The 25,616-nt window shown below is 36.5% G+C and overlaps 2 protein-coding genes across 10 annotated transcripts in view; one reads left to right on the top strand and one right to left on the bottom strand.

Moving 5' to 3' along the window:
• ANGPTL2 (angiopoietin like 2) overlaps nucleotides 1-20,729 on the top strand; it is a 30,971-nt gene extending 10,242 nt beyond the window's left edge. The window contains exons 3-6 of one of the 2 annotated variants that reach the window (XR_004843172.1): nucleotides 5,049-5,242; nucleotides 5,460-5,730; nucleotides 6,234-8,762; nucleotides 20,708-20,729. Coding sequence is in view for 1 of the 2 variants with exons in the window: in XM_009647439.2 (XP_009645734.1) it covers nucleotides 5,049-5,242; nucleotides 5,460-5,730; nucleotides 6,234-6,433 (665 nt within the window). In the remaining variant the exon portion in view is untranslated. Of the gene's footprint in view, nucleotides 1-5,048; nucleotides 5,243-5,459; nucleotides 5,731-6,233; nucleotides 9,590-20,707 lie in introns of those variants that run through there. The other variant, XM_009647439.2, reaches the window with a different exon arrangement.
• RALGPS1 (Ral GEF with PH domain and SH3 binding motif 1) overlaps nucleotides 1-25,616 on the bottom strand; it is a 109,870-nt gene that overhangs the window by 68,471 nt on the left and 15,783 nt on the right. For 4 of the 8 annotated variants that reach the window (XR_004843171.1, XM_009647456.2, XM_035903125.1 and 1 more), the window contains 6 exons: nucleotides 24,720-24,827; nucleotides 21,628-21,678; nucleotides 16,865-16,948; nucleotides 16,272-16,361; nucleotides 14,664-14,756; nucleotides 12,472-12,598 (listed from right to left, as the gene is read on the bottom strand). Coding sequence is in view for 7 of the 8 variants with exons in the window: in XM_009647456.2 (XP_009645751.1) it covers nucleotides 12,472-12,598; nucleotides 14,664-14,756; nucleotides 16,272-16,361; nucleotides 16,865-16,948; nucleotides 21,628-21,678; nucleotides 24,720-24,827 (553 nt within the window). In the remaining variant the exon portion in view is untranslated. Of the gene's footprint in view, nucleotides 1-12,471; nucleotides 12,599-14,663; nucleotides 14,757-16,123; nucleotides 16,181-16,271; nucleotides 16,362-16,864; nucleotides 16,949-21,627; nucleotides 21,679-24,349; nucleotides 24,561-24,719; nucleotides 24,828-25,616 lie in introns of those variants that run through there. The other 4 variants (XM_035903123.1, XM_035903119.1, XM_035903121.1 and 1 more) reach the window with 4 other exon arrangements.

Here is a 25,616-nt window from a genome sequence, read left to right as displayed (position 1 = left end):
ACCTGCTATTATAAATTTACTGTGCAGTGTGATTTAAATGTACCACTGATATTTTCTCCATATTCACAAAGGTAACCCAAAACAACTAGCCAAATAACCAAAAATAATGTGCCAGATTTGAGACGCAAGGCAGAGAAGAATAGAGTCTTGTTAAAAATTTATTAGGAATATTCAAAGTGTTGGATATTTCAACAGAGACATCATAGTCTATTGCCTCTAAGATGATAAAAGCTGATGACTGCATAACAACAACATTGGCAGTGAATCATATAAAACAGTGATGTAGATAAAGAACCTCAATCTCATAGTAAAATGTTCTAGAGAAAAGAAACTGAAAGAATGCATTGGGAAATGTGGGCATCATCAATGGATATGAAGTAATTTCAGAGATACATGCTTTATAAAAGACAAGTTAATTTCTCTGCAAGGACTAGTGTCATGCTTTGATCCATGCACTTCCCAGGAAGTCTTATTTTATGAGGCATAAAAAAATGCCCCAATGTTCCTGTTACTGGTTCTTTGCAAAAATAAAGGAAAATGTAAAAAAAATACTTGGTTTTGATTCTGAGTAAAAGAATTTGCAATTTTATCCATAATTCATTTACATCAAATTCTTATTTGTGCATTCTTATTTCCCACTCATGCCCAAAAAAGCAAGTTGAGTAAGTTTAATTCTATCAGCAAAATACTTACAATGTACACAACACTGAAATTCTACAGAAAAATTTAAAAAAAAAAAAATTAAAATCATTAAGTAGCCAGTAAGTCACCTAATGTCAAAGGTTGTTCAAAATAACTACACTTGTATTTTATTCCACTCTACTAAGCAAAATATGAATTCCAAGTAACATTTCTATAGTCCTGTTTAGGAATATTGCTCCGTAGACTTGCTTGAAAGAGCTAAAAGCCTAATAAAAGGCGTCAGGATGAAATGGTTTAGCTGTGACACTAACAACTCCTCCTTTGCTGGAGTTATTACCCAGAGGTTTGGAATGGGATGAAGGACTGTGACACACCAAAACCCAACAACTTTGCACGCAGTAATGCTTAACAACTACAAGCTTTAATATGCCAGTGTAAAAAGCACATGTGGTTTATCTACAATGGGTTTTAGTTTATAACATCAGAAAGTTTAGCCCACAGGGTCAATAATTCAAGTAGATCTGAAACAACAACTGATTCAAGTGGAGAATTCTGCACACAACAGGACAAACACTATTATGTGAAGTACTGCTACACTTTCTGGATAAAACAGTCTTACATTAATAGCTTATCAAAATATTCTGCTTGGTATAAATTTACTAGTGCAACATTGGAAGATAACTAGACTCAAGACAAATAAAAACTGAACTTGAAAACTGAATGAATTTGATTCATCATCCTTACCCAACAAATCAACAAATCTTTTTCTGGGAACAGAAAGTAGTAGCCAGTTATATCAATTATGAGATGTATGTTTTCTTGTGCAACTCCTATAGGAGACATTATTCCTAGAAAGACATGCACACGAAACAGTTTATTATACTCCACCAGATAAAACTTGCAGGTAAACATTTTAACCCCATGCTGCATTATAAAAAATAAATTTAAATAGTTAAATAATAAAAAGCCAACAGTGATGCTAAGGTTAAGGCAATATTAACACACAGTGTATGCTGATTCTATATGGTCACACACTTTTTCAAAAAAGGCATTTGTAGTATACAGAAATAAACATACCTAAGAATGTAAGACAGACAATATATATTCATACTGATAATTACGGCTTAATGAATCAGATGGTTTAAACTGAGAATCCTTTAGGTGAAGCAATGCAGATTTTGTACAATCAAGTAAAATCTCTGGATAGGAGCACAGGTCAAAATTTGAGTAAGAAACGCTGAAATGTCATCTGAACAGACTGTTTTAACAGGGCACAGAAATATTAGGCCAATATATGTATCTGCGAGGTCAAGCCAAACATATATATGCTTCTCAACAAATATTACCACTTAAACAAGACCAAAAAAAAGAAAAAATATACAAGAACTAGAAAGTTGGTGTTTTAGCAATATTTGATATAACAGACTATCAGAAACTTGGAAACACAGATGAGACAAAATATCTGAATATTCTAACACCAACGCATAAACTAATAAAAGTGTTAACTGAAAAGGTAAAATGTTTTCAAGTACCACAGAGACTATTTAAAGATACCCTATTGGAAATTCAAAACTATCCATCCATCAAAAAAAAAAAAAAAAACCAAACCCAAAACCCAACAAAAACCCACCTTCAAGAGGACCAGGAAATCTTGTCATGGTTAAGCAGCTTGGTAAAAGAGTGGTACTGTAAGAAAGATGATGTCATTCAAAGCACTAAAGTCATGTCCAAATGAGGAAATAAGAAGAGAACATACTCTCTGTCAGGTTAAATATAAAGACACACTAAAATCTTAAGAACCACTTGCAAAAGGAAAAAAAGGCATAATAAACCTGATTTCTAGCACATCAGGAACAGGAAGCCCGACTAAAAGTTTATATGGAAAGATAAAAAGATATGCTCAGAAAAATTAAGGCAACAGTAGAAAATCTAAATTAATTTTGATACGAGTATTCACCAAGGGGACACTGAGGTTCCTGTGTGGACTGTTAGTGGCAAGGAGGATACACTCCGCAGGACTTACCTCAAACTGAAATGTGGGTAGAAGACGTTATAAAGCCAATGAAAGAAATCTAACAAACTGCAGAGTAAAGCACATTCTGCAAGTGTTGTAAAGGAAACTGGATATGAAACAATTAACTACTGTGTAATCTCTTACCTAAAATTTCCTTAGTATGTGAGGAATGAAAGGCAGCAAATGTAACATTGGAAAAAAAAAATCCACTAATTGATATAAAATATGCTAAGAATAGTAGAACACAAGTAAACAAGTGTGAATCATGTATCATCATACAATCATCTTGAATAATAATCAACTTTGGTTTTGTAATACCAATTTTGCATCACTTTTAGAGATATCTGAAGGGCTCAGTGCCTATGCAGATGGAGTTCTGGTTGACATACAGTTCAGATGTATTTCCAGAAAGCACTGAAGAACAGGTTTCTTACTGTGTTCTTACTGTCTTACTGTTTCTTAGTGTGTTTAAATTAAGCTGCTACAAAGTCCCAAGAAAGAGCCTTACATAACTAAACCATAAAAATTCCATAATTATTATTATTTTTTCATTAGGAAGGGTTAACCATGGTGTCTTACAGAGGTCTGTGCTGGAGCTAGATGTCTTCAGTACGTTCCCTTTCATTTCTGATGCCAGATGACAAATCTCAGACTACACACCTTAGCCAAAACTTTGGAAAGTTTGTATCTGACAATAAGCCACCTATCATGGAAAAGTAATGGCAAACTCTGCTTTGAAGTATTTGTAATATTTATCTTCATCTTAAAGCACTTTCAGAGAAAAGAAGCACATGCAGTAGAGCACTGTTGCCACATGGCCCAGAAAGAATCTGCAAGATTAGAAAACTGTAAATACTACATCATATCCTGCTATATATTTATTTTTCCAAAGACAAGATCAAAGATCTGTGGTTGACTATTTTAGGAGTTTCTTCAATGTCTTTGAACTGACATGGTTTTAGTAAGTGCCACTATGTACACACATAAAATAAACAAGAGCCATTTAAAATACCAGCATTCATTACATTTGTTGTCTTCCACCTCTCATAGTAAGCCATGCAACTGTGTCACAGAATACTGCATCTACATCTAAATTGCCAGAAATCTGAACAGTTAGCCACCACAGAAATGGAGAAGTGGCTTAGAAGCAGCACTCCAGGTAGAGACTGTGAATATGACTAAGGAAACGAGAACACCACAGCATAGCCACAGACCAAAAACTTGGATTGCCTCCTGGTACAGTGACTTTTTGATCAACTAGTTAAAAAGACAAAAAAACCCAACCCCCCCCAAATACTGAGGTTGCTTCTATAAAACTAATTTATTACTAACTCATTTACTGAGTACAAGGGTAGATCTACCATTACAAGTGTTGGACAGTGAATTATGAAAAAGGGTAGATGAGCTGAAGTAATTCAAAAGAGAAATTACTCTCAACAGCAACATACGCCTCACCAAGACTCCTCACGAGAAGATCTGACAAGCCTTCCTCCTTTGGGGGGTGTGTGTGTGTGCAGAGAATCAATCAAGGGTCTCTAATCCTGAGGATTCTTGTTGACTTCACTCTTCTGCTTAGGCAACACGAGGATAGCAGCAAAGCAAATGGGGGAGTCTATTTGCAGATATCAACACAGACTCCTAAATTGTTTATATCTAAATTTCTCAGACTCATTGGAATGGAAGCTATCCTCCCATTAGAGAAAATGTCTTTAAAAATAATGATTATAAGATACTTTCAAAAATAGTAAGCTCTTTATGGACTCCAGTAAACTCAAGGAAAAAAAATGCATTCTCCTGAATATAGGAGAGCGTGATCTGTAACTTCTGTGAATGCAAATTATTTTAGAAGTCTTCTCATTTATCTATAATTACTCTCACTATGTAAGTGGGCACTCCATGTTACAAATCTTAATTTGTTTTGTGTTACCATTTATTAAAGTGACAACAGTAACACCTATATTCTTAATTTAGGCTGCCTGTTCCATTGTTAATGTCTGTGCCAATGACATTTTTGGGATCTAAAAAGCTGAATTTCTCAAAGACAGAAACAAAGTCAAACTTAGCATTTTGTTTTCTAAAGGAAATTATTAATATTTATCTATGGAGTCATTCATGTTTAGTTTCTTTGAAGATATAATCAATGCTATAATTTTTTTTTAAGAAAAATCATCTACCCTTATCAGTCATTCATTGTGAAATGTTCCAGAAATAGTTGCAGCAAATGAATCTGTTTGAAAACACTTAGTGGACACTGTACCTTCCGTAAGAGGAAAAAGAAACGCACTACTCAGCAGAAGCAAATCTACTGTAAAAAGCTACCATTCAAACAGCAACCTGCACTGAAGATTTGCTGAATTGCATTTTGATGCAGAGTCCTTCTGTTTTGACACAGGGCCCTGGAGAGACTGTCTACAGGCATTAGAAGATGGCCATGATACAAGCTCCATCTATCTTGTAAAACCAGAAAACACAAACCGGCTTATGCAGGTCTGGTGCGATCAACGGCATGACCCTGGTGGCTGGACAGTGATTCAGAGACGGCTGGATGGGTCTGTCAACTTTTTCAGGAACTGGGAGACATACAAGGTTAGGACAAGTGAGCAGTTTAATGTTTTCTACCCTCTAAAAATTATCAGTAAAGTTAATTTGAAGGGTGATTTTAGTATGGCCAACAGCTTACTTGAAAAGGAACTTGTGTGTTTACCCTTCCAGAAGAGGAAGTCTCTGTAAAATAAGTTACTGTGGTTTTCTACCCCTAAAACAGATGCACAATATTAACATGCTTCTCTTGCTTCCTTTACAGCAAGGATTTGGTAATATAGATGGAGAATACTGGCTTGGATTAGAAAATATTTATTGGTTAACAAATCAAGGCAACTACAAACTCCTCATAACAATGGAAGACTGGTCAGGTCGAAAAGTCTTCGCCGAGTATGCTAGCTTCAGACTGGAGCCAGAAAGCGAGTATTACAAGTTGAGATTGGGACGCTACAATGGCAATGCAGGAGATTCTTTCACTTGGCACAATGGTAAACAGTTCACCACGCTGGACCGGGACCATGATGTATACACAGGTAAAAGGTCCCTTTCAGTTGCCTCTCTCCCCCCTGCCCCTCTTTTTTTTTTTTTTTTCCTTTTTTTTTTAAAAAAGGAAATATACTTATGGTGATACACACGCACAAAAAAGAAATTATATTTTTAGAGATTTGTCAACTAGTAACTTATGAAGCATGAACTGCTGTGTCAACCCTTATATATGCTAACACTGAAACAAACATTCTCATTAAAATAATCATCATTTACACTAAACAAGGGTCTGTAAAATATGCTGTGGGGGTTGCGACAGCAATGCAAACAAATTTTCCCGCAATGGAGAGTAACACTAAAGAATCTATCTGTAGAACCCAACTACAGAGCTGGTTCCGGAAGAAGCCTAAATTCACTTTGTACCACATGGTACCTACATGTTAAACACACATTTTAAAAAAATAGAGAAAAAAAATGTTCTGTGCTTAAGCTTGCTTGCTGTAAGATTTATCATTTGCTCCTCAGACTGAATCGGAGCTTTCTTTTGCAGGTAATTGTGCTCATTACCAGAAGGGAGGATGGTGGTACAATGCATGTGCTCATTCAAATCTCAATGGAGTTTGGTATCGTGGAGGACATTACCGTAGTCGGTATCAGGATGGTGTTTACTGGGCAGAATTCCGGGGGGGATCATATTCACTAAAGAAAGTTGTCATGATGATAAGACCTAACCCAAACACATTCCACTGAAATAGTTCTTCTCTTGGTTTGCTTTCTTGTTCTAAAAAAATCACATAAGGCTATGATGTTATTATCTGGAATTATCTTTTCAGGAATGAGGAATGTAAGATATTGTACATTTATTGCTAATATGTGCGGGCTTGTATATTGTATTTTCAAGAATCATTCCAGGAAAACAAAGCTGAAAAAAAAAAGGAACTGAAATGACAAAACATTCAGAACACCTCTTGGTACTAAAAGTAGTTAATATTAAGCTTTTTAGAACTGGCAGTTTAGATGGACTGTAGATACACTTTCTGGTTTTTATTCCCTGTAAATTAAGTTTGGATGGTAAAAATACTGCCACAACATTTAAATATTTTTGTATGTTATATTATGTATAAATATTCTCAAATACAGGAAATATTACAAACTGTACAGTAAGAGTTTTATTATTATTATTAACAGTCATTTGACACAGGAAATCATATCCTTTGAACTGTGTAGCTGGTATATGTACAGTAGTGTGATTATTCTAATTTAATCTTTGTTAACTGCCATAAATCAAGCTAGTATTATAGAATTTGATTTTGAGAGCAGATACTCAAACCATTACTGTTGTGATAAATCATCTTTCCCCTTCACTTTGAGCATTTAATAATCTGCTCCTATAAATTAGAATTCACATTTGATTCAAATATTTTAGATTAAAAACACCAATGATTTTTCTTACCAAAATGAAGTAGCTACCTGCATATGGAAATTAATCCAATTTACAACAGCTATCATGTGCTGTATAGCCAACATGTTACACTACACAACAACTGCCACAGTATTGTGTACCTGCCTTCAGTCATTACCTGCTGTGTAGCCTCTGTAATCGGAAATGGCTGGCTATAAATTAAAGGGACTATCCAACTTTGCAGGCAAATGATGGATACCAATATATAAGCTATTTAATATCCTTAGCCAGTAGATGAAAATTATGTAAAGAAGTTATCTGTAGCAAAGAGAAGCTGTATTTATCATACTCCACAGTTATAACATAATACTATCAAATTATTAAATAGATTTACTCATCTATATTTAGAAGTCAGTCAGAACTATGAAATACTGACAAGGATAATTCTAACATTCTTCAGAGGTAGGTTTCTAGAATAATTGTTTTAACACCCAATTCAAAACAGCAACTACTATGAAAAATGTAAGTTAAAGAATGCATATAAGAGGGAGAGCAAAAGCCTCCAAAAGTTCAACATATTTTTCAGTAAGCCCGTAAGATACTTACTGGGTGTTTGTGTGCGGGTGCTTGCACACTTTATCCCTTATTACCTCATCAATTCTTACAACGGTATGATGTGCATTAAACTGACGTGTCATGTAGCATGTGTTGTATATAACTGAAAGTAGCGTTTTTAATATATTAGATTACCCCTGTAACACTGTAATCCTTTAATAAAGCAACAAATGTTATTCTGACATGTTCAGATTTCATCCTGTTTTAGTTCAGATTACTCCTAGCAAAGACTAGATGGCGACTTAATTGCACACCACTCTGCCTCATGACTCGAATCAACCCTGGTACACAACTAATATTAACGTGTGTGAAGTGTCTAAATATTGCAACAATTTCCACACATACCAAGGAGGAAGAACTTTTTGTAGGTCCTATGAAACCCCCCAAATTTTCAAACAGTATTCAAGCTTTATCTTCCACTGGTTTATCTACCAGACTCTGGAAAACAATTAAGCTTTAAGTAAAAAATATTAAATGCATCTAGTGGCTCTACAGCCTAGCCACAGTGCTCTAACAGTTAGGACTGAGCATTAAGGCAGTAAAATTCCTGTTGGCATTTACAACTAACCACTAGTTTTGTCAGAAGAAAGCACACAGTAGACTGACACCTACCTTAGAAATGTCCATGGCGTGTATGTACATTCAACTTATTGTAAGTCTATAACTAAGTAATCAACACTTCCTGAAGATACTTTAGCATAGCAATATTCTTAGGTCACATTCATACTCCACCCTCTTCTTGCGCTCCTTTGGTAACCTGCTACCACGGCATATCAAGGTAGAACACAATGCATAACCCATGGACTAAGATACAGGGGCAGAAAAACAAACAATGCATTAGCCATATGCAGATTAGTTTGGAAGAACCTCATGCTACTGGTAACTAACTACTCTGAGGTGTTTGCCCGCTTTTAAAGCATGGGTCACTATGAACATTATCTCCTTACACTCACAGGTTGCATGAAAAGGACTATCAGAAACTTTATGAGGACAGCAAATTCAAGATACTCTTCCAAGTGCTACTTCATGCTTGGCTTGATGAAGGAATACGGAGAACTTCAGGTATCCGTTGTGTAGATCTCAAGAAGGGGGCATTTTCTAGAAAAGCTACTACAGGTGCTTTTCTGTAGCAGGAGATATGACTACAGATACATCTCCACCGTATACACTCATGACGGGCTTTAAACCCATGTCCAGGCTAACAGCCTTTTGCTAAAATAGCCACATCCCTTAACCTTCCTACTTCAAACGCAAGTGATTTACCTAGAGTCTTGTCCATGTAATTAAAAAAAGATAGTGCACAAAAGTCAGTGTACAGAGACCTGTTTTAACCCTGGGGGATACCACATCTGAGAAAAGAACTTAGGCAAGCTAAGTTCTTAAATGAGATTGGCTGTGCTACACCCCTCCTCCCTGGAAAAGAATATGAGGAAGAAAAAGCCTTTTAAAGAAGGCTTCATCATAGGGACTTCGCTCTTCCCCACACTTTCAGCTAGTATGATAGCACTTGCAGATAGTATTGTCAATGAAAGGTGAAGGACAGACCATATAATGGTGAGCTCAAATAGTTAACCTGTAAGGAAAATAAGCACGAGATTAAAATACCACTAAGAAACACAGTTCATAGGTAGAGGAAAACTGCAACTAGCATCATAAGAAACCAGCAACATCTCATCTAAAGATGGGTGAAGGATACACACAGCTGTAGGGTGGACCCAAACCAAAGTAGCAAAAAAATATCTGGTCTAAATTAAAATTTCTTTGTAAAGTCAAGTCTTAATCTAAAAATGGTCACTTCACTCATAAGCTCAGGATGCCCCTTCCGCCTTTCTGAGGAAGAGAAATGAGATACAGAGAAACAGACTGAGAGTGCTGAAGTTGCCTGATCTGAAGAGGCTGAATCAACTGCCTAAGAAGCATCCTGTCTTTCTAACTTTCTGCAGGAAAAGTGTTTAAAATTCTCCCACTGCATGCCCGTGCTGTGTAATAAACTCTGCAGCTTAAGACCTAGCTTAGCTACTGTTGAAGTTTTCTAGAATCTTCCTTCAGGCCACAGCACCACCTAAACCGGGTCCTGGAATCCTCAGGGATCCAAGAGTTAGAACCTTACAGCACTTGTTGATGTACCTCAATTGCACAGAATAAACAAAAATAAACAGAAAACAAGTTACATCTAAGAGAGTATGAGAACGCCCAGAGCAGCGCTACAGCTGGTGCTGGAGTACAAGAGTATAGGGAGATTCTCAGGACAATTCTTATCAGCCATGTATCTCACCCATGCAGAAAATATAGTCCCTATTTCTATATAGGGTTATTAAGGATCATCAGAAAAAACAGGATCTTGTTTCTCCTCAAACTTCCAGCTAGAGATGCTCTCCAGCTTTTCGCATTGTTCTTTACAGATGCAAATAAAAGGATAAGGTATATTTTATGCACATCTGATGAGAAAACCCACACTGGGAAGAAACAAAATTCTTCTTTCAGTGATCATTAAATCTACCAAGACTTCTATTCTTCAGCCAAAAAAAACCCCAGACAAAAAGTAGCATAAACACAAAACCAGTACAAAAGCAACCATCAACTGTAAGCACGAACAAAACCGCTGTAAAGCAGAAACACTTAATACAAAGAGGTTGCAGGATATGAGAAGTTTGTCCAGATGACAATTTTGAAATCAATGGAGGGTAGCAACTCTGGCATGTCACACAGACATAGCCTTTTCAGACCTATGCAAACAATCCTGAAGAGAAGATAAGCAGAGAAGATACAACATTTTATGATTTCAAGCTTGACCAGAACCAAACCAAGCCCAAATTCAAAATTCACTCCTTCAAAGAAGAATGAAGACAGCTTAATAGACTAACCAGCAGGACAGCTGTACACAAATGCATGAAAATTTTAGAGTCCTGAATTTATGCCAGTCTTCCACTTCATACATACAAATACAGTAAGTAAAATATTCCCGGCAATTGTTCATATTCTCTACATCCTAACCTAATAAACTGCCTTTTCAGCTTTTAAATAAGGCTGGCCACGACAGTGTATTTGTCAAAGCTTGGCACATCTGTTTTCTCCTCTAAGAGACTCAGGACAAAGAATGAAAGCAGTTCTGCAAATGACAATTTGGAAAGAATCTTACATGTACAGATCTAAACCCCTTGCTTTGGGGGAGGAAGAGGGGACAGATGAACAAAAACACTCAAACAAAAAACTACCTCCAAACCATTAAAAATGAACACAATACCAAGTTTAATGGATTTCTTCTGAAGCATACACACTAAATCGACAATAAACAGCAAAAAAGCCAAAGGGATGAAGATTCTCAAAAAGCCTACTGCAGACTAGATTAAGCTACTGATTGGTTTGAGCACTACACATCCATGCAAAGGGTTTTTCTGTAGTCCCTTGAATACTTTAAGACTACAAATAAGTTTGTGGTGCTAAAAAAAAAACCTATGCAAAGAGTCTTCCTCTTGTATCTTTTTGAAATTCTATTAATATGTCAGGTTTGCTCATGCGAAGTAAGAAGTACCACAATAATGAGAAGCCTTCTAGGAATACAACACTGTTCTCCAAGAACTGTTATGCATCATTCCTAGAATACTTAAAATTTTCTCCTCATATGTGTGGTTGTAATTGTAGATCATTAACTGGAATTCCCATGTCAGGAATGACGGCCATTCCTAGTACTTTAGGTAAAGGTATATTTCACAGTTGATTTTGTGGAATTCATGTGGCTGAAGCACAAGGCAGAATGATGTCAGATGAGGAAGAAAGTTGCATTAGAAGTGGAGTTTGTGGTTATACCAATGTTTAAAACATATCTTTATGGTGTTGTTTATACCTTTGTCAAACATTAGTGACTTGTGCTGAATATCTGTGATGGAAATTCCAGGCTTAGTTTGATTTTTAAAAAATATATTTTTTCTGGAAGTCATATTTACAGAATGTTCAAAACAATTACTTCACCAAGACCATGCTTTGCATACATTGACTGCTACAGAAAATGCACGGTGTATGTCCTTTTTTGAGCACTAAAAAAATAACTACAATAAATTATCTTACTGTTTCTATTATATCACTTGCAGAAGACATGGTTAAATACTTCTTACATTAACTCTTCCTTTTAAAAACCCCATCACTAGAAAGACATTCTATTGCCTGAATGGCATTGCTTAACAGGAATCTGGTTTTTGCAGCATCCCTCAGGAATGCTAGCACAGTTCAGTAGTGGGCAGGAATTGTGAGTTAAAAGAGCTGTTGGGGAAATAATAATATAGTGTGTCTACATGAATAACACAAGGGAATATCAAAAGGACAAGCCAGTCAGCGGAACTGACTACTCCGTATATCCTTTCAAAGCATCTACAAGGAACTGACACAAAACAACAACCACAGTTTAGAGATACCAAGTTATGAGGTATCTGAAAAGAACAGTCCAGCAAAAATGAAAGCTACAGGGACAAGGTCTTGAATTATGCTGTACTCAAAGCACTCCTGAAACCCCAGGCTTTTGTAAATTCTGAAGACATCAAAAGGAATTAAACAGAGATATACTTGTTGTTTCAGATGTCAACAATGCACAAAATTTCTACAAGTCAGACACTGTAGAGAGTGTATAGCTTAAAAATCTCCTCCAGATCTATCTTTTCTAAGCATCAGATGAAGTGACCCATACCTTCTACAGCGTTCTTCAGGTGCACAACATGCTACATTAGTGCTAATCAGTCAAAATGAGCTATAGATAAATAAGGTAATTGTTCACACTCACCTAAATACGGAATAGTAGGAACCATTTTCAAACTTCTGATGTATTCTCGTGTCCTTTTATAATTATCTTCTTTAGACAGTAAATAGTCTAACTTCTCAAAGGTGGTCTTGTCTTTGCGATTCAAAAGCTACATAGAAAAAAAAAAAAAGGCAGCTATCACAAAATTTTAAAAGACAAATCCACACAAAGAAAATGACAAATAATAATTTGTTGAATCACCCACAGTAAAGGAAAGCATAGTCAAGTTAAGATTTAATTCATCATCATCACCCAAACCAGCACAATGTTTGAAAACGTACTACATATTAAGAAAAAAAAGGCAATTCAGGTAAGTCCTGAGCTATGAAAAAATATGATTATTATTCCTGAATAGCTTATCAAGGATTCACATATCACTAACTCAGAGTTTCAAATAACCTCAGCAATAGTAAATTTTTACAGGAAAAATATACGATGTTACACAGTCACCAACATTCTCACAGTTCATCCGAATTGCTAAAAATCCTCTTGAATTTGAAAGCAAAAATAGCAACGGAAAAGGCTTTAAATAAATGCAAATTGTGCCATTTCAACAGTGCCTTATTAAAAGTATGAAAAAACTTTCTGGAAGAAAGTATAAGGAAAGTAAATCACCACGATACGTAACTCTGTTTTCTATTACTGGACTTACTACAGAAAATCAGAAAAATATTTAGCAATGAAAAAGATCCTGAAGTGACAGAGGACTGAAAAGGAAACAAAATATGCAACTGTAACTATAAAAAGACAGTCCCTATTTCAGCTGTTTCTAAAACCAGCAATACTTTAAAGATTATTAGATTTTAAAAGCCAATTGAGTCACAGAGTGGAGAACTATGGCACTGTACACTGGCTTCTTGCAGTTGTACTTTCAGACAACGGACAGCTGTTCCACAGCGCCTTTCTTAATGCACCTCTTCCTCTGTAAAATTCCAACTCTTGTACTGCAGAGCTTATAAGCCTAGCTGTTCTGTTTCTAGAGAACTGCTGAGCCTGCCCATTGTTATAGAAATACTGCAATGGATCTACACGAGTGAACTGCTTCATCCAGTCTTGCTCAGGATGGGCTTGACAGGAGTCAGCAGTAAAACAGCATTGTAAATGGGAGCCCCGAGGCCCTTTGCAGCTCCACATCGTAGTTAAATAGCAGCAGATAATAAAACATAACATAAAAGGTACAAGAGTGAAAACATTTCAGAATAATTTTGCTCTTTCCTTTCTAAACAGCACTGAGAATTCCTCGAGGCCCTAACTCTGCACTGTACTGTGGTTTTGAACTACAGTGCCTCCAAAGAGCCTTACACCTCTTTAGGGCTACGCCCTGCAATGAATTATTCACACACGAGCAACTTTCCCTATTTAAGTTCCAACTTCATCAAGCTGCTCAAAACAGCAGGCACTTACATTTTTTATTAGACTACAGCCTAATTCTGAGCAATCAAACCATAAAAAAGTTACAGGCATTTTAAAGACATAATAAACTTGGGTAAAAGAGTTACATGCAGCCATCTCTATCGCTTCTGAATAGTTAATGTGATCCACATTGGGTGGAACACTAAATTAATGAGAATTACCTAATCCTTTGTATATTTAAAGATTACATACAGCAGGACTAAATTATAATTATGTATTCCACTTCAAAGAAATAGTGAAACTTACAGTAAATCTAAATGAGAAATTCTGCCCTCAAGAAACCAAATTTCTAAAAATGGAATAATCAAAGCCTTTCATTTCCAAAATAAATGAAAACTGAAATGCATTGTACAATAATCATAAAATTAATGCTATAGTTGTGATAGATCTTTTTTCCTCCTTTTAAGCAATGTATTAATGACACACGCAATGATTTGGAGAACAGGATACTGACACACTACATAAGTGTCTTCTAAGACTACTTATCCACTAAAGTCCCCTTAAGCGTATAATAAGTGGCTTCTAGAATGGAAAGAAAAACACGAAACTCTTACAGGAAAAATGATTGTTTAAAAATATGCAGCTGTTTAAACTCTACTTTCACAAAACACATTAACAGATCACTACTTCTGCTATGATGGTACCACAAAAACAAGAATCCAAATGATCTTTCAGAGCACGCATTTCAACAATTCGGAAGAGTTCAGAAAACCTGGGAATTCAAACAAGACAGACAAGACAATGGTCAAGGGATAACTTACAGCCCAGGTTTTGGTCAGTCTGAAGATAGGTGCACTTTGCAGTGCTGACACCACCGACATAAGAGAATGAAGGTTATTCAGTTCTAGAAGCTTCTGAAAAAAGTGAACAACTTTTAGCACATCGAAAAGGGAAGCATGATTAATTAATCTCAAAGTTGCATGTGTAAAATACTTAAGACCACTTTAAAAGTTGCAAATTTTCCAAATATACCCCTCAGAACAACAGGCATTTCAGTTGTAAGAATACAAACTGTATATAATTTGCATTTGTTATTTTCTAAGGCTGTTCCTTCAGGAAAAGAAAACAAAAAAATCATTTGATGCATTGTTCTTGAAAACCGGTATAATTTTGGAAATTAAAAATTTAATCAAGCCAAAAACATCAAAGATGCTGATGATCCCTTCAGAATTACTACAACTTCTTATTTTGTGATCTGTCTTACTGGACAAATTTTCCTCACTTCAATGTACTTTAAATTCACTCTCTGTTAACAATTGATCTCAAAATAGGTAATACTCCAGCATAAAGCTGTCTTAGATGATGAAGTTTCCTACAACATAGTTCAAGAAAGATAGAAAAATGAGAACTGCTCTCATGCAGCTTCTTTGTAAATCTTAAAAAGAGGCTGGATTCATCCTTGAGTGATCAATTTACTCATTGCTCTGAAGCATTTGAGGAAGATCTGGATAGGGAAAAGAAGGAAGGGGTCGGCGGGGCAAGAGAAAAAGAGGGCAGTGTTCTCCTTTTTGCGGGGCGGGGAGGGGGGGAACCTACCCTCGTATTACTAAGAACAACCTAGCACCTCCAAGCTGACCATTCTCCTGGTACTTGGACTATGCATTTGTGCCAGGAACTTACTCAAGATACATTCTCTTCTGCATAAGCACAAAACTGCTAAGTAAACCGATTGGAAATATTCACAATGCAAAAAAAATTTATTTTATATTACATGGAAAATATTACTCTAATTACCTACACACACACACACAATTTCACATGTACAACAAGATTAGCACTCAGGCCTTTGATCCAAGTGCCATCTTCTTACTAATATTAGTAAGTGTCACACAGGGTCATACAAAATAGAATGACCACAGGTCATGAAGCAGAAAAATATTTTTTAGAATTAAAACTGACTTGTAAAATGCAATGCTCAACCTCATTAAAATAACTGAGCGTTAACAGTGGTACTTTATACCAGCAACTACATGTTACAAGTAGGAATACAAGTCTCATAACAGCTGTTTTTGAAGCAAGAGATGTCTTTTCATAAAAGGTAAGTTTGAATGGGAGGGGGAGACAAAAACCGGAACAGTTTACACCCATGTTCAGTGCTGGCAACAGTAGCTGGCCATCAACAAGACAAACCACTTCTAAACTTGTTAGCCAAATGTACAAGTCCAGTCACACTGAACCCAGTAGTTTTATTTAACCAAGTAAAAAACAATAGATGGCATACCTTTATCTTATTCATGTGGTACAAGATAGAAGATACGCTAAAAAAGAACGTTACCCTCTGTAATCCAACAACGGTTCATAGCAGTAGTGCAGAAACAAACAAAAAGGAAGTAAGATTTTGAATGATAGTACAAGAAATTTGCACTTACTTTAGCTATTTTCACAAAATGGCTCAATATTTCTGCCCTTATTTTTAAGGTCTGTGCTGTTAATATTTCTCGTACAACCCAAAAACTGACCTATAAAGTAAACACATATAACTGAATTTATTTACAAAAAAGTACTTTATTAGCTGAAATATTTGTAAACTTTCATGACGCTCCAGGGAGAAAACAGGGTAAGGAAAGAAAAGAGTTCTGATTCCATGAATTCTCATCTGCATAGCTGCAATTACCCAAAAGCATTACCACTGGATATAAGAAGTAGGTAGAGAAGCGAGGCAACACTACGATAACTGAATGAGCAGGTGAAACACAGAAAAAGAAGGAAAAGAATTGCTAATATTGTACCATGACACATTGGCAAAACCAATTAGGAACTAATAATTAGGAACCAATGGTCCAGAGGAACAACACGGAAATGTTGACAAAGCAACTGAAAACAGAACTGCTATTTTAAAATTTTAACCTTCATTTAGAAAAATATTCTTAAATTTTAATTCATAGGAGTAGTTCCATTTAACTTCATACTCCAAGACAACTGTCAAATAGCACCTATTCTTCACAATAATCAAATAATTTACCTGGTTAAACCTCCTAGTAAAGGCAACAACATTTGGAGCAAGGATATGTTTTTCTTTCTTATTCCATCCACAGCTGGCTAGTTCCTAGGAAACACATTTAGAAATTGCCTTAAAAATCAGGAATGTTTAAAAACATTTATAAGTGCAAAAACTGATACATGACAGAACCATCTATCAGATAACTGCTAAAACCAATCCAAGGCACCAATTTTATGACGAGTCTAACCAAATACTTCTGTGTTTTCCTGGTGTACATAAATGATGCGATTCGTATATTCTCCTGGTACTAGAGAAAACAGACATCATTGTTAATATTCAGATACAGAGAGACTAAGCAATCAGCCACAACTGATGTCTCTGAAGTTTCATTCTGCATTGATTGTTTCAATCCAGGGTTCCCTCGTATAAGCAAATCAGAAGATACAGGAGTAAAGACTTTGCTAGTATATAATCTTATCTGGTTCAAAACTGAAGCTAAAGCCAAACATATCAATAAGCAGTACTAAGAGTAAAGAGTACAAAACTCAGCTGTGCAACTAGAAGCGGTAACCTACTCTTCCTGAATGCCACCCTCCTTATTACAGTTAGTAAAGCTTCCATAAATGCACCGCAGGTTAGCACACATAATCTCTAATTTTTTTTTTTTTTATTAAAATGTGAGATCTAAAGCATTTGAAGAAAACACTTTTGGAACTGTAATATTGTTTACAGTAGTCAAAAACTGATTTTAACACACCTGAAATCACTGTACGTGATACTTGGACAGAGAGAACCTACCACTTGAAAGAGGCTGGACAGTAACAGTCCTAGCTCTGAAGGCCTTCTGGTCAGAAGGCTGGGATTAGAACTCTTATTTCCATTTTTTATTTTTTTGGGGGGGCTTTTTTTTAAGCCAAAAGAGTATAGCCAGACTTGACTGAAGCGTGGCATATACTTAATTAGTACTTTGGTGCTAGTAAAGCAAAAGGCTGCCAGCAGGCTGCATAGTTTAGTCACAGTGTATGAAACAAATTTTTGAATGCTCTTTCAATAACAGCGACTACTTCAAAGTCAACCCAGTTCAAAATAATAAGAAAAATCACAAGTTCTGCAGTATACCCGTAACCACAACCAATCAATTTTAATGCATAATAAAATCCCAGTGCTCTATGGCAAAAAAATAATCTCTCACCTAAATTGCAGAATAAATACTGGAGATTCCTGTGGGAAGTATAAAGCAAACAGAAGAGCTAAAAAGCAGATTAATGTTTTTTTCCTTAAACAAGCTGTATTAAGTTATGAACCAAAATAAATTTGAAATTATAACTACAAATTTGATTTAGCCAGAAAGAAAGTGTCAATTTTCCAGTAGTTATTTCAGGCAGTTCCAAATATACTTAGCCAGCCTGGCTCTTTTTAACTACAGATTCAAGTTACCACATTATCTATACAGGCTTTATATTCAGATCTGACAAGTAGTAGACACTGGAAATGAGTTCTCCATAACACCAGTTCTAAATCACTCTTCTGTTTTTAGAACCACAAATTTCAGTTTCAATCAAAATGTTTTTCAACTTCCCAAATGTATGCTATTAACTTTATATGCCTTCACATGAAAAGGCAGAGAGTCAGCCAAAGAGAATCCTGTCTCTGAAAAGCACAGTGTACATTCTGATAAACGGAACACACTCTCGCAATGTGGATGTCTCCATGTTCCTGTGTGAGCACCAGAATTGCCAGTTCCAAATGTATTTTTTATCCCAGTCTTCCAGCATTTAAGCCTTCTGCAGATAAAAATGCCAATTCACATCTGTCAGGACACAGATTCTCCACATGATCAGTGCACATATTAAGACCCTGGAAATTATGTTTATGTGGAAAAATCTCAGTCACTCTACTAGGTACAGAAGAACTTATGTTTGTCTGAAAAGTGGATGATGTCAGTAACCTAAGGATACAAAAGAGTTGCCAGAGGGCTAGTGAGCAGGAATAGAAAATCTTGTGCATGGTAAAATAATTTGATGAGGCTTAAAATTTGGATTGAGTAAGAAAGCTGATAAGAGTAAGTGATCTAACATGCCCCTGCTGAATTTTTTTTTATGCTGCTAAAATGTGTTCTGTTCTAGTATCACACTTCGTCTTTTTGCATGGAAGGATGCAGGCAATTTCCTCAATGCACACAGTCACAAGAAACTTTCCAATCAAGTGCGCAAGAAAACCCTGAAAATTTGTGGAGAATGCAATTTCCAGGACTTTGGGGGGAAAAAAAAAAACAAAAAACCAACAAAAAAACCCCTAAATAAAGTTCCATAGAAATCTAGAATGTAAGTGTAGTTATTTCTGCTGGAGAGCAAAGCATTGTTAATCAGACATCCTCTTACTCTTGCAAAGTAACACGCAGATGTGTTTTTTAGTAATACCTCGATGGAAAAGCAGAAAAAAGCCTCAGCAAGTGCTAGGCTTAGAGGATGTTTGTGTGTTTGTTTGAGAGAAGACTTGGCAACCAGAACTCTAAAATCTTAAGTCTTTCCATACATGCATAAGCTCATGTTGAAGACTAATAACTCACTAAAGCAGCCAGCCCAACGGCTGCTGACTACGGGAACCTCCTCTGTGCACAGTCTGCCCTGGAACTGAGCTATGCAACCTCTAGCAAACCATTTCACCTCTCCATACTTTTTTTGCACCCCCTTTCTAGCACAGGAAACTGGAAGTGTTCGCTCCTATTCACATACCAGTGTATTTACCACCATTTCCTGCATACAAAATCTGCTTGTGCACAGCACTTGTGACTGCCTTGCACAAGCAAGTATGAAAGGAGAAGTAGGGACCCTTGCTCTGCCTTCACTGTAGCTGGTGACATAATAAAACAAGCACATCATGAAACACAGGTTTCAATCAGAATATTGGCCTTTCCTTCTTCCATGCAATACAAGGTCACCAAAGGAAGACTCTGACAAGGTAGAGTTCTGGAGTAAAATGGCAGACAACCATCTGCCCATCAACAAGGCAAGAGCCAGTCATCAACGTGAAGCCCCGCAGGCCTCAAAAGGGTCGTTTATCAAAGGGTATCCAAGCTTACAGACAGAGAAGAATGAATACACCAACTTAACTTGAAAGGCTACCAGGCCTCAAACAAATGCAGGCAGACAATACATTAATATTTGATTTGGCCAGAAAATTTTAGCCTTCTTAGTCCCGTAACTTACCTAATAACAAGAGGCAGGTAGACAACAAATACACAGACTGTATCTTGGTTTAAAATCTAGTCCTACAGCTGGCAGAATTTCAGGATAGAAACAGTCATTTAGTTTTGGCAAACAAACAATTAAATTATATTGGTAATTCCAATAAGATGAAAGTCGGAAAATACAAATAAAAACTAATAGTTCATGACAACCGCTACCTATACTCTAGCAGAAGCTGAAAATACAACATTAGTTTTCTTCTGATCATTTCTCACTAAGTTACATCTATCTGCCAGTCAATCAGAGCAGCACTTCAGGAAATTTCATTTCTAAAAGGCAATGAAGCAATGACAGGAAAATAACAGCAAATCAGTGTTTTGCTATAAAATTCCATGGCACAGATATTTCATAGCAGTCAAAGCAAATGCAAAATTCACTTAAAATATGACAATCTACAGTTTTGTATTTTATTTAATATTCATTCATCTCAGAGTATCACACTACCTCTGCTTTTGGTGACACCTCCATTTTGTTCTAACTGATGTTTTTCTTCGCAAAAATTTTGTCATGAAAAAGTATCTGTTTGTAAATACTGATATTTTTCTGTTCATGGATTTTTCCACAGGTGTTACTCGTTTCTTATTGCATTGTTCATTTGCCATTTGCTTCCCCACAGTAAAGAAAAGACTCCCCAGCCACCTGAATAACTTGTAATTTCAGAAGCATGAAAGTGTTTTCAGCTACAAAACTATCTTGGTGTTCTTGAAACAAGATTAATCTGTCTGACAGGAAGGTCAGACACCAGCTAGATGAATTTTTATTTGCTTTCTTATACTTTCACGAAATAGAAGGCTGCTAATCTCTCTGAACCACTGTAATATACAATGAGTTGTTTTGTTGATGAGCCGGTTTCATGGATTGAGCTTCTACTAAGAACCTTCTAAACGGGACTGTCCTTGCTGATGTTGTGAGGAATTCAGTTACAGGGTTTTTTCCTCCTTTATGTATTCATGATAATCCACCCAGGTGCAAGACAACAATAAACCGTAATGGATAGAAGGAGATGTTCTTATATTAAAGAACTTAAACTGAAAACATGCAATTCTTGTCTCTTTTGCAGAAAATAAATTTAATAAATACTGAGATAACATATCACTGCTATGCAAATTTAACATATTCTGGTAACTACCTTCCTTATTTTTGAAGTTCTTATTTCTGATTTTCAAATGTCTGTGTTAACTTATTCCCTCAGAACTGAATCTTAAGCATGATAATACAAATTAAAGAGTTTACCAAGTGGCTGATGCAGCCTAAAATACACGTTATGACTAGAGGCATAAGTCAAACTCTGAAATCAGATATGAACTGAAAAACAGGAGCAGAAGGGAGAGTAGAGGATTTTGACATTTGATAAATTCATCCTGAAGAAACACTCAACAGGACCTGTTTACAGTGCGAACAAGGAATAAACCTAGAAAAATATTAGTACAGTGCCAGAAGATGAGCATTTTTAGATGAACAAGCATTATTTAAATGGTTACATTTCCTCAGGCAGTGAATTCCAAAGATGTAAACAGATAGTTTAAGAAAACCTACCTCAGGCTGTATAGCTTTAAATACTGGCATATCCATCAATGTAATCTGGCTCTGCAATAAAGATAAAATTTTAAATAATGTAACACGAAGCACTATCAATCATGTATTTACATCTGCCCTTTAGTAACTACAAACCATACAGTCACATTTTCTCTGTAAAGCAGAACGGACCAATCCTGAATTCAGCCTCCCCTGTCCAGGCTGACACCACAAGCAGAAACTTCATCATCCTGAGGGCTTACACCAGGCAAGGACTTTTCAGCTTCCCCTGCTCTGCCAGGGGCACAAGTTGCTGGGAGGGGGCACAGCCAGGACAGCCGACCCCAACTGGCCCCAGGGCTATTCCAGACCATATGGTGTCATGCACAGTATAGAAATGGGGGGAGCTGGCTAGGGGGGAGCGATTGGTGCTCGGGGAAGGGCTGGGCATCAGCCAGCAGGTGGTGACCAACTGCGTTGTGCATCACTTGTTTTGTATATTCTTTTATCGTTATTATTATTTTCCCTTCCTTCTCTGTCCTATTAAACTGTCGTTATCTCAACCCACAAATTTAACTTTTTTCCTGATTCTATCCCCCATCCCGCTGGCCGTGTGGTGTTCAGCTGCCTGCTGGGTTAAGCCACAACAACAACAAAGCATTATGACCTGTTAATTAGTTATGATTGGAATATGCTTTAAAAAGATCACACGCAGACTTTCAGCCACTGATGAATGTGTCCTGATAAGACATTGTAATGCTCCTTCAAAGCCAATGATTTAAAAAAAAAAAAAAAAAACAAAACAAACTGCATCTATAGAATATTTTAGCATCTGAGTGGTAAGATACTGGAATTGCTTCACTGATCGAAATGACAGTATATATTTCTAAGTTATGTAAATTATGTTTAGGCAATAGGTACTTCAATTACACTGTGAGTGTATAAACCTACAGAGCTTTGAACTTTGTAACTTACATGATTTAATGTGTAAAAGAAAGCATCAAAGAACGCTTCTTTGGATCCCGAGCAAAGCTGCTCTGTTCTTGCTAATCCCTTCTCAAAGTGCACATTTGATTCCACCAATTAAGAATTATAGCTATCTATTTAAATATAAATTTTAAAAGTTTTCTACTATTAGTATGATTCCTCAGACATGAGCCTAGAAAAGTTAATGAGGCCCATGAAGTTTGACAGACATGAAAAAAAATTCCTTCCATAAATGATTAATTTGCATGCTCTATATTGCTTTTGTATTATGCTAAATCAAAAATTTTGCCACAAGCCCTAGCCAAACACTCTTAGCAGCACTCAATTTTCTGATTTATACATCTGAATAATGTTTGGGTATTTACAAACTCAGATGTCATTAAGATCCTGCTCTGCTCCTAGAAAAACTGCAGTCACAAATGCCTCTCTGCAACTTTTTGACTGCCTCCTAATAAGATGCACAGCAGAGGCTCCAAAAAGCTGAGATAAGCCATACGATGTGACATTAATAAAGAAGTTTTCAATGAGAATTATTTATCATTTCACCAAGACACAGGTTCAATCAAAATCACCAAAAAGTTTAAAACAAAATTGACTAGTATTGACAAGCTACTGGTCTTTTTGGTATAGATGTGATTACCACCAGGGAATTTCATAGAATCACAGAATCATAGAATGCTTTGGGTCGGAAGGGACCCTTAGAGGCCATCTCGTCCAAACCCTCTGCAATGAGCGGGACATCTTCAACTCAATCAGGTTGCTCCCCAGCCCCGTCCAACCTGACTGTGAATGTTCCCAGGGATGGGGCCTCCACCCCCTCTCTGGGCAACCCCTGCCAGGGTTTCACCACCCTCATTGTAAAGAATTTCTTCCTTATAGCCAGTCTAAACCTACCCTGGTTTAGTTTAAAACCATCACCCCTTGTCCTGTCACAGCAGGCCTTGCTAAAAAGATTGTCCCTGTCTTTCCTATGGGCCCCCTTTAATTCCTGAAAGGCCGCAATAAGGTGTCCCCGCAGCCTTCTCTTCTCCAGGCTGACAACCCCAACTCTCCCAGCCTGTCCTCGTAGGAGAGGGGCTCTGGAGAGGACAGGCTGAAGAGAGTTGGGATTGTTTCTGCTCTGCTGCTTCTAAATTTTAAAAAGGAACACAACAGACTAAATTTGAAAGCGACCTTAACTTGGCTCCATTCCCTTTTTCTCGATATTTATATTCAATACAACAATCCTATCTTCTATAGACCTCAGCCCTGATGTCCAGTAACCAAACTGTACTAACTACAGTGAACCCAGACCTGTGGGTTTTTAAATTCTCCCCAGCTGAACTGGGAGAATAGCTAGTCTGGCTAAGAAAGCCTTGGTGTTAAAAGTTTGCGTGACCGTATTAAAATCAACATCTACAAACAAACCAACCCCAAACAAGCAGCCCTACCACTAGGGTTTACACATGATCTTTTTCAAGCCTCACTGCCAGTCCTACAGACACACATTTCAATTTTTGGTTTCTTTGGGGGTTGGTGGGTTTATTGTTTGTTTTGTTCATGGCTACCAGTGGAACTGGAGAGAGAAAAGCAAATTACCAAAGTTCAGACTTCAGCTTTAAAGAGACGTCACAATGACATAAGGGTATGTATGTGTGTGTTTTTAAAGTATACCATTAAATCAAGACCCCCATCAACAAGCTTGTCTCAACCCAAGAGCGTAGGAATTATGAATATAATAGAAAACTGATCAGTTTTAAGTTACAAGCAACCTTACCTTGACTTGATCGTTTTATAAATAAGAGTTCTGAGATCACCACAAATTCATTTTTGCTGGTGTAGACTACACACTATGTTCTGGGCTGTCTTTGGGCATAATTTCAGTCTCCCCTGATGAAATTACGCATCAGGTTTTTTGTGTGATTTTACAGGCCTGTCTAATTTGTGGCTCTGTTCATATCTGAAGGTGGTCCTTGGCCATGGATCATCTGAATTTGGATGAATAGGAGCGAAAGATCAGGCCATTTTTTAATTGAGTTGATTTAAACGATTCTATTTTAAGAAAAATAGTTTTATATATTTTTTCAATATCCTGCAAGCCCTGAATATTATACAAGCTTAAATGCAAAAATAACATTTCTACTTACAGCAAACTCCTCAGGAGTTACTTTCAACACATCAAATACAACCGCATCGTAGCTTTTATTGGCATAGTCTGAACTTCGCCCTTCCAGAGAATCTGAGCTGCTACTACCCTACAAAGAAAAAATAGTAGGCTTATCTGCAAAATGATGAATTTCATGCCAAATTGAGAAAATAAATGTGTAAAAATATTAAGACATTACAAGAAAATGTAGAAACTTCAAAAAGCTTCAGACATTGAATTACAAAATTTTATTTAGTGTGGTTCACGAATGTTTCCAACTAACTTTCCTCTGCAGAAAATTAGTGACATACAATTTTCCCTCTATGAAATTTCCAGCTTTAGAAAGCCATTTTTAAAATTATAGACTAGATAAAAGAGCTATCAAAAAAAAAAAAAAAAAGAAAACATATTGGGATTTTGAAGATTCATATTCAATGGAAAATTTTAAATTAAACATACAAGGTAAAGAGTGGGTCGATCCAAATCGCACCACTGTCCACAACATTATAAAAAAGTAAAAACTGACACATCCTGAAATTTAACTCAATTAACTCAAATGTTAGCTCCAGGGTACTTTAGCACTGTGTCTTGCCTTAAAAATTGCTGCCTGCCTTCTTTTTGAAGTTTCTGTCCTTGGGCTTAGATGCAGGCACTTGCGGCCCATTTCATAATAATAATAGCATTACTTTTCTATTTCTTACCTTAAAACTACATACTCAATAAAAATATATGCACACAAAATCTTAAACTCTTACCTCACTGAGGTTATTTGTTTTCTAGAAGAACACTGTCATCAAAACAAGATGTCTTGGCATCTTAACTAACTGTGTCATGTAATCCTCACTTAGAACTGACTTGGTAGCAAAGAACTAGAAGGTGGTAAATGAGATGCCGATTT

This window comes from Egretta garzetta, unplaced genomic scaffold, assembly GCF_000687185.1.
Source record: "Egretta garzetta isolate BGI_Z169 unplaced genomic scaffold, ASM68718v1 scaffold341, whole genome shotgun sequence".
NCBI classification, from domain to species: domain Eukaryota; kingdom Metazoa; phylum Chordata; class Aves; order Pelecaniformes; family Ardeidae; genus Egretta; species Egretta garzetta.
This window is presented reverse-complemented; position numbering and strand designations above follow the sequence as displayed.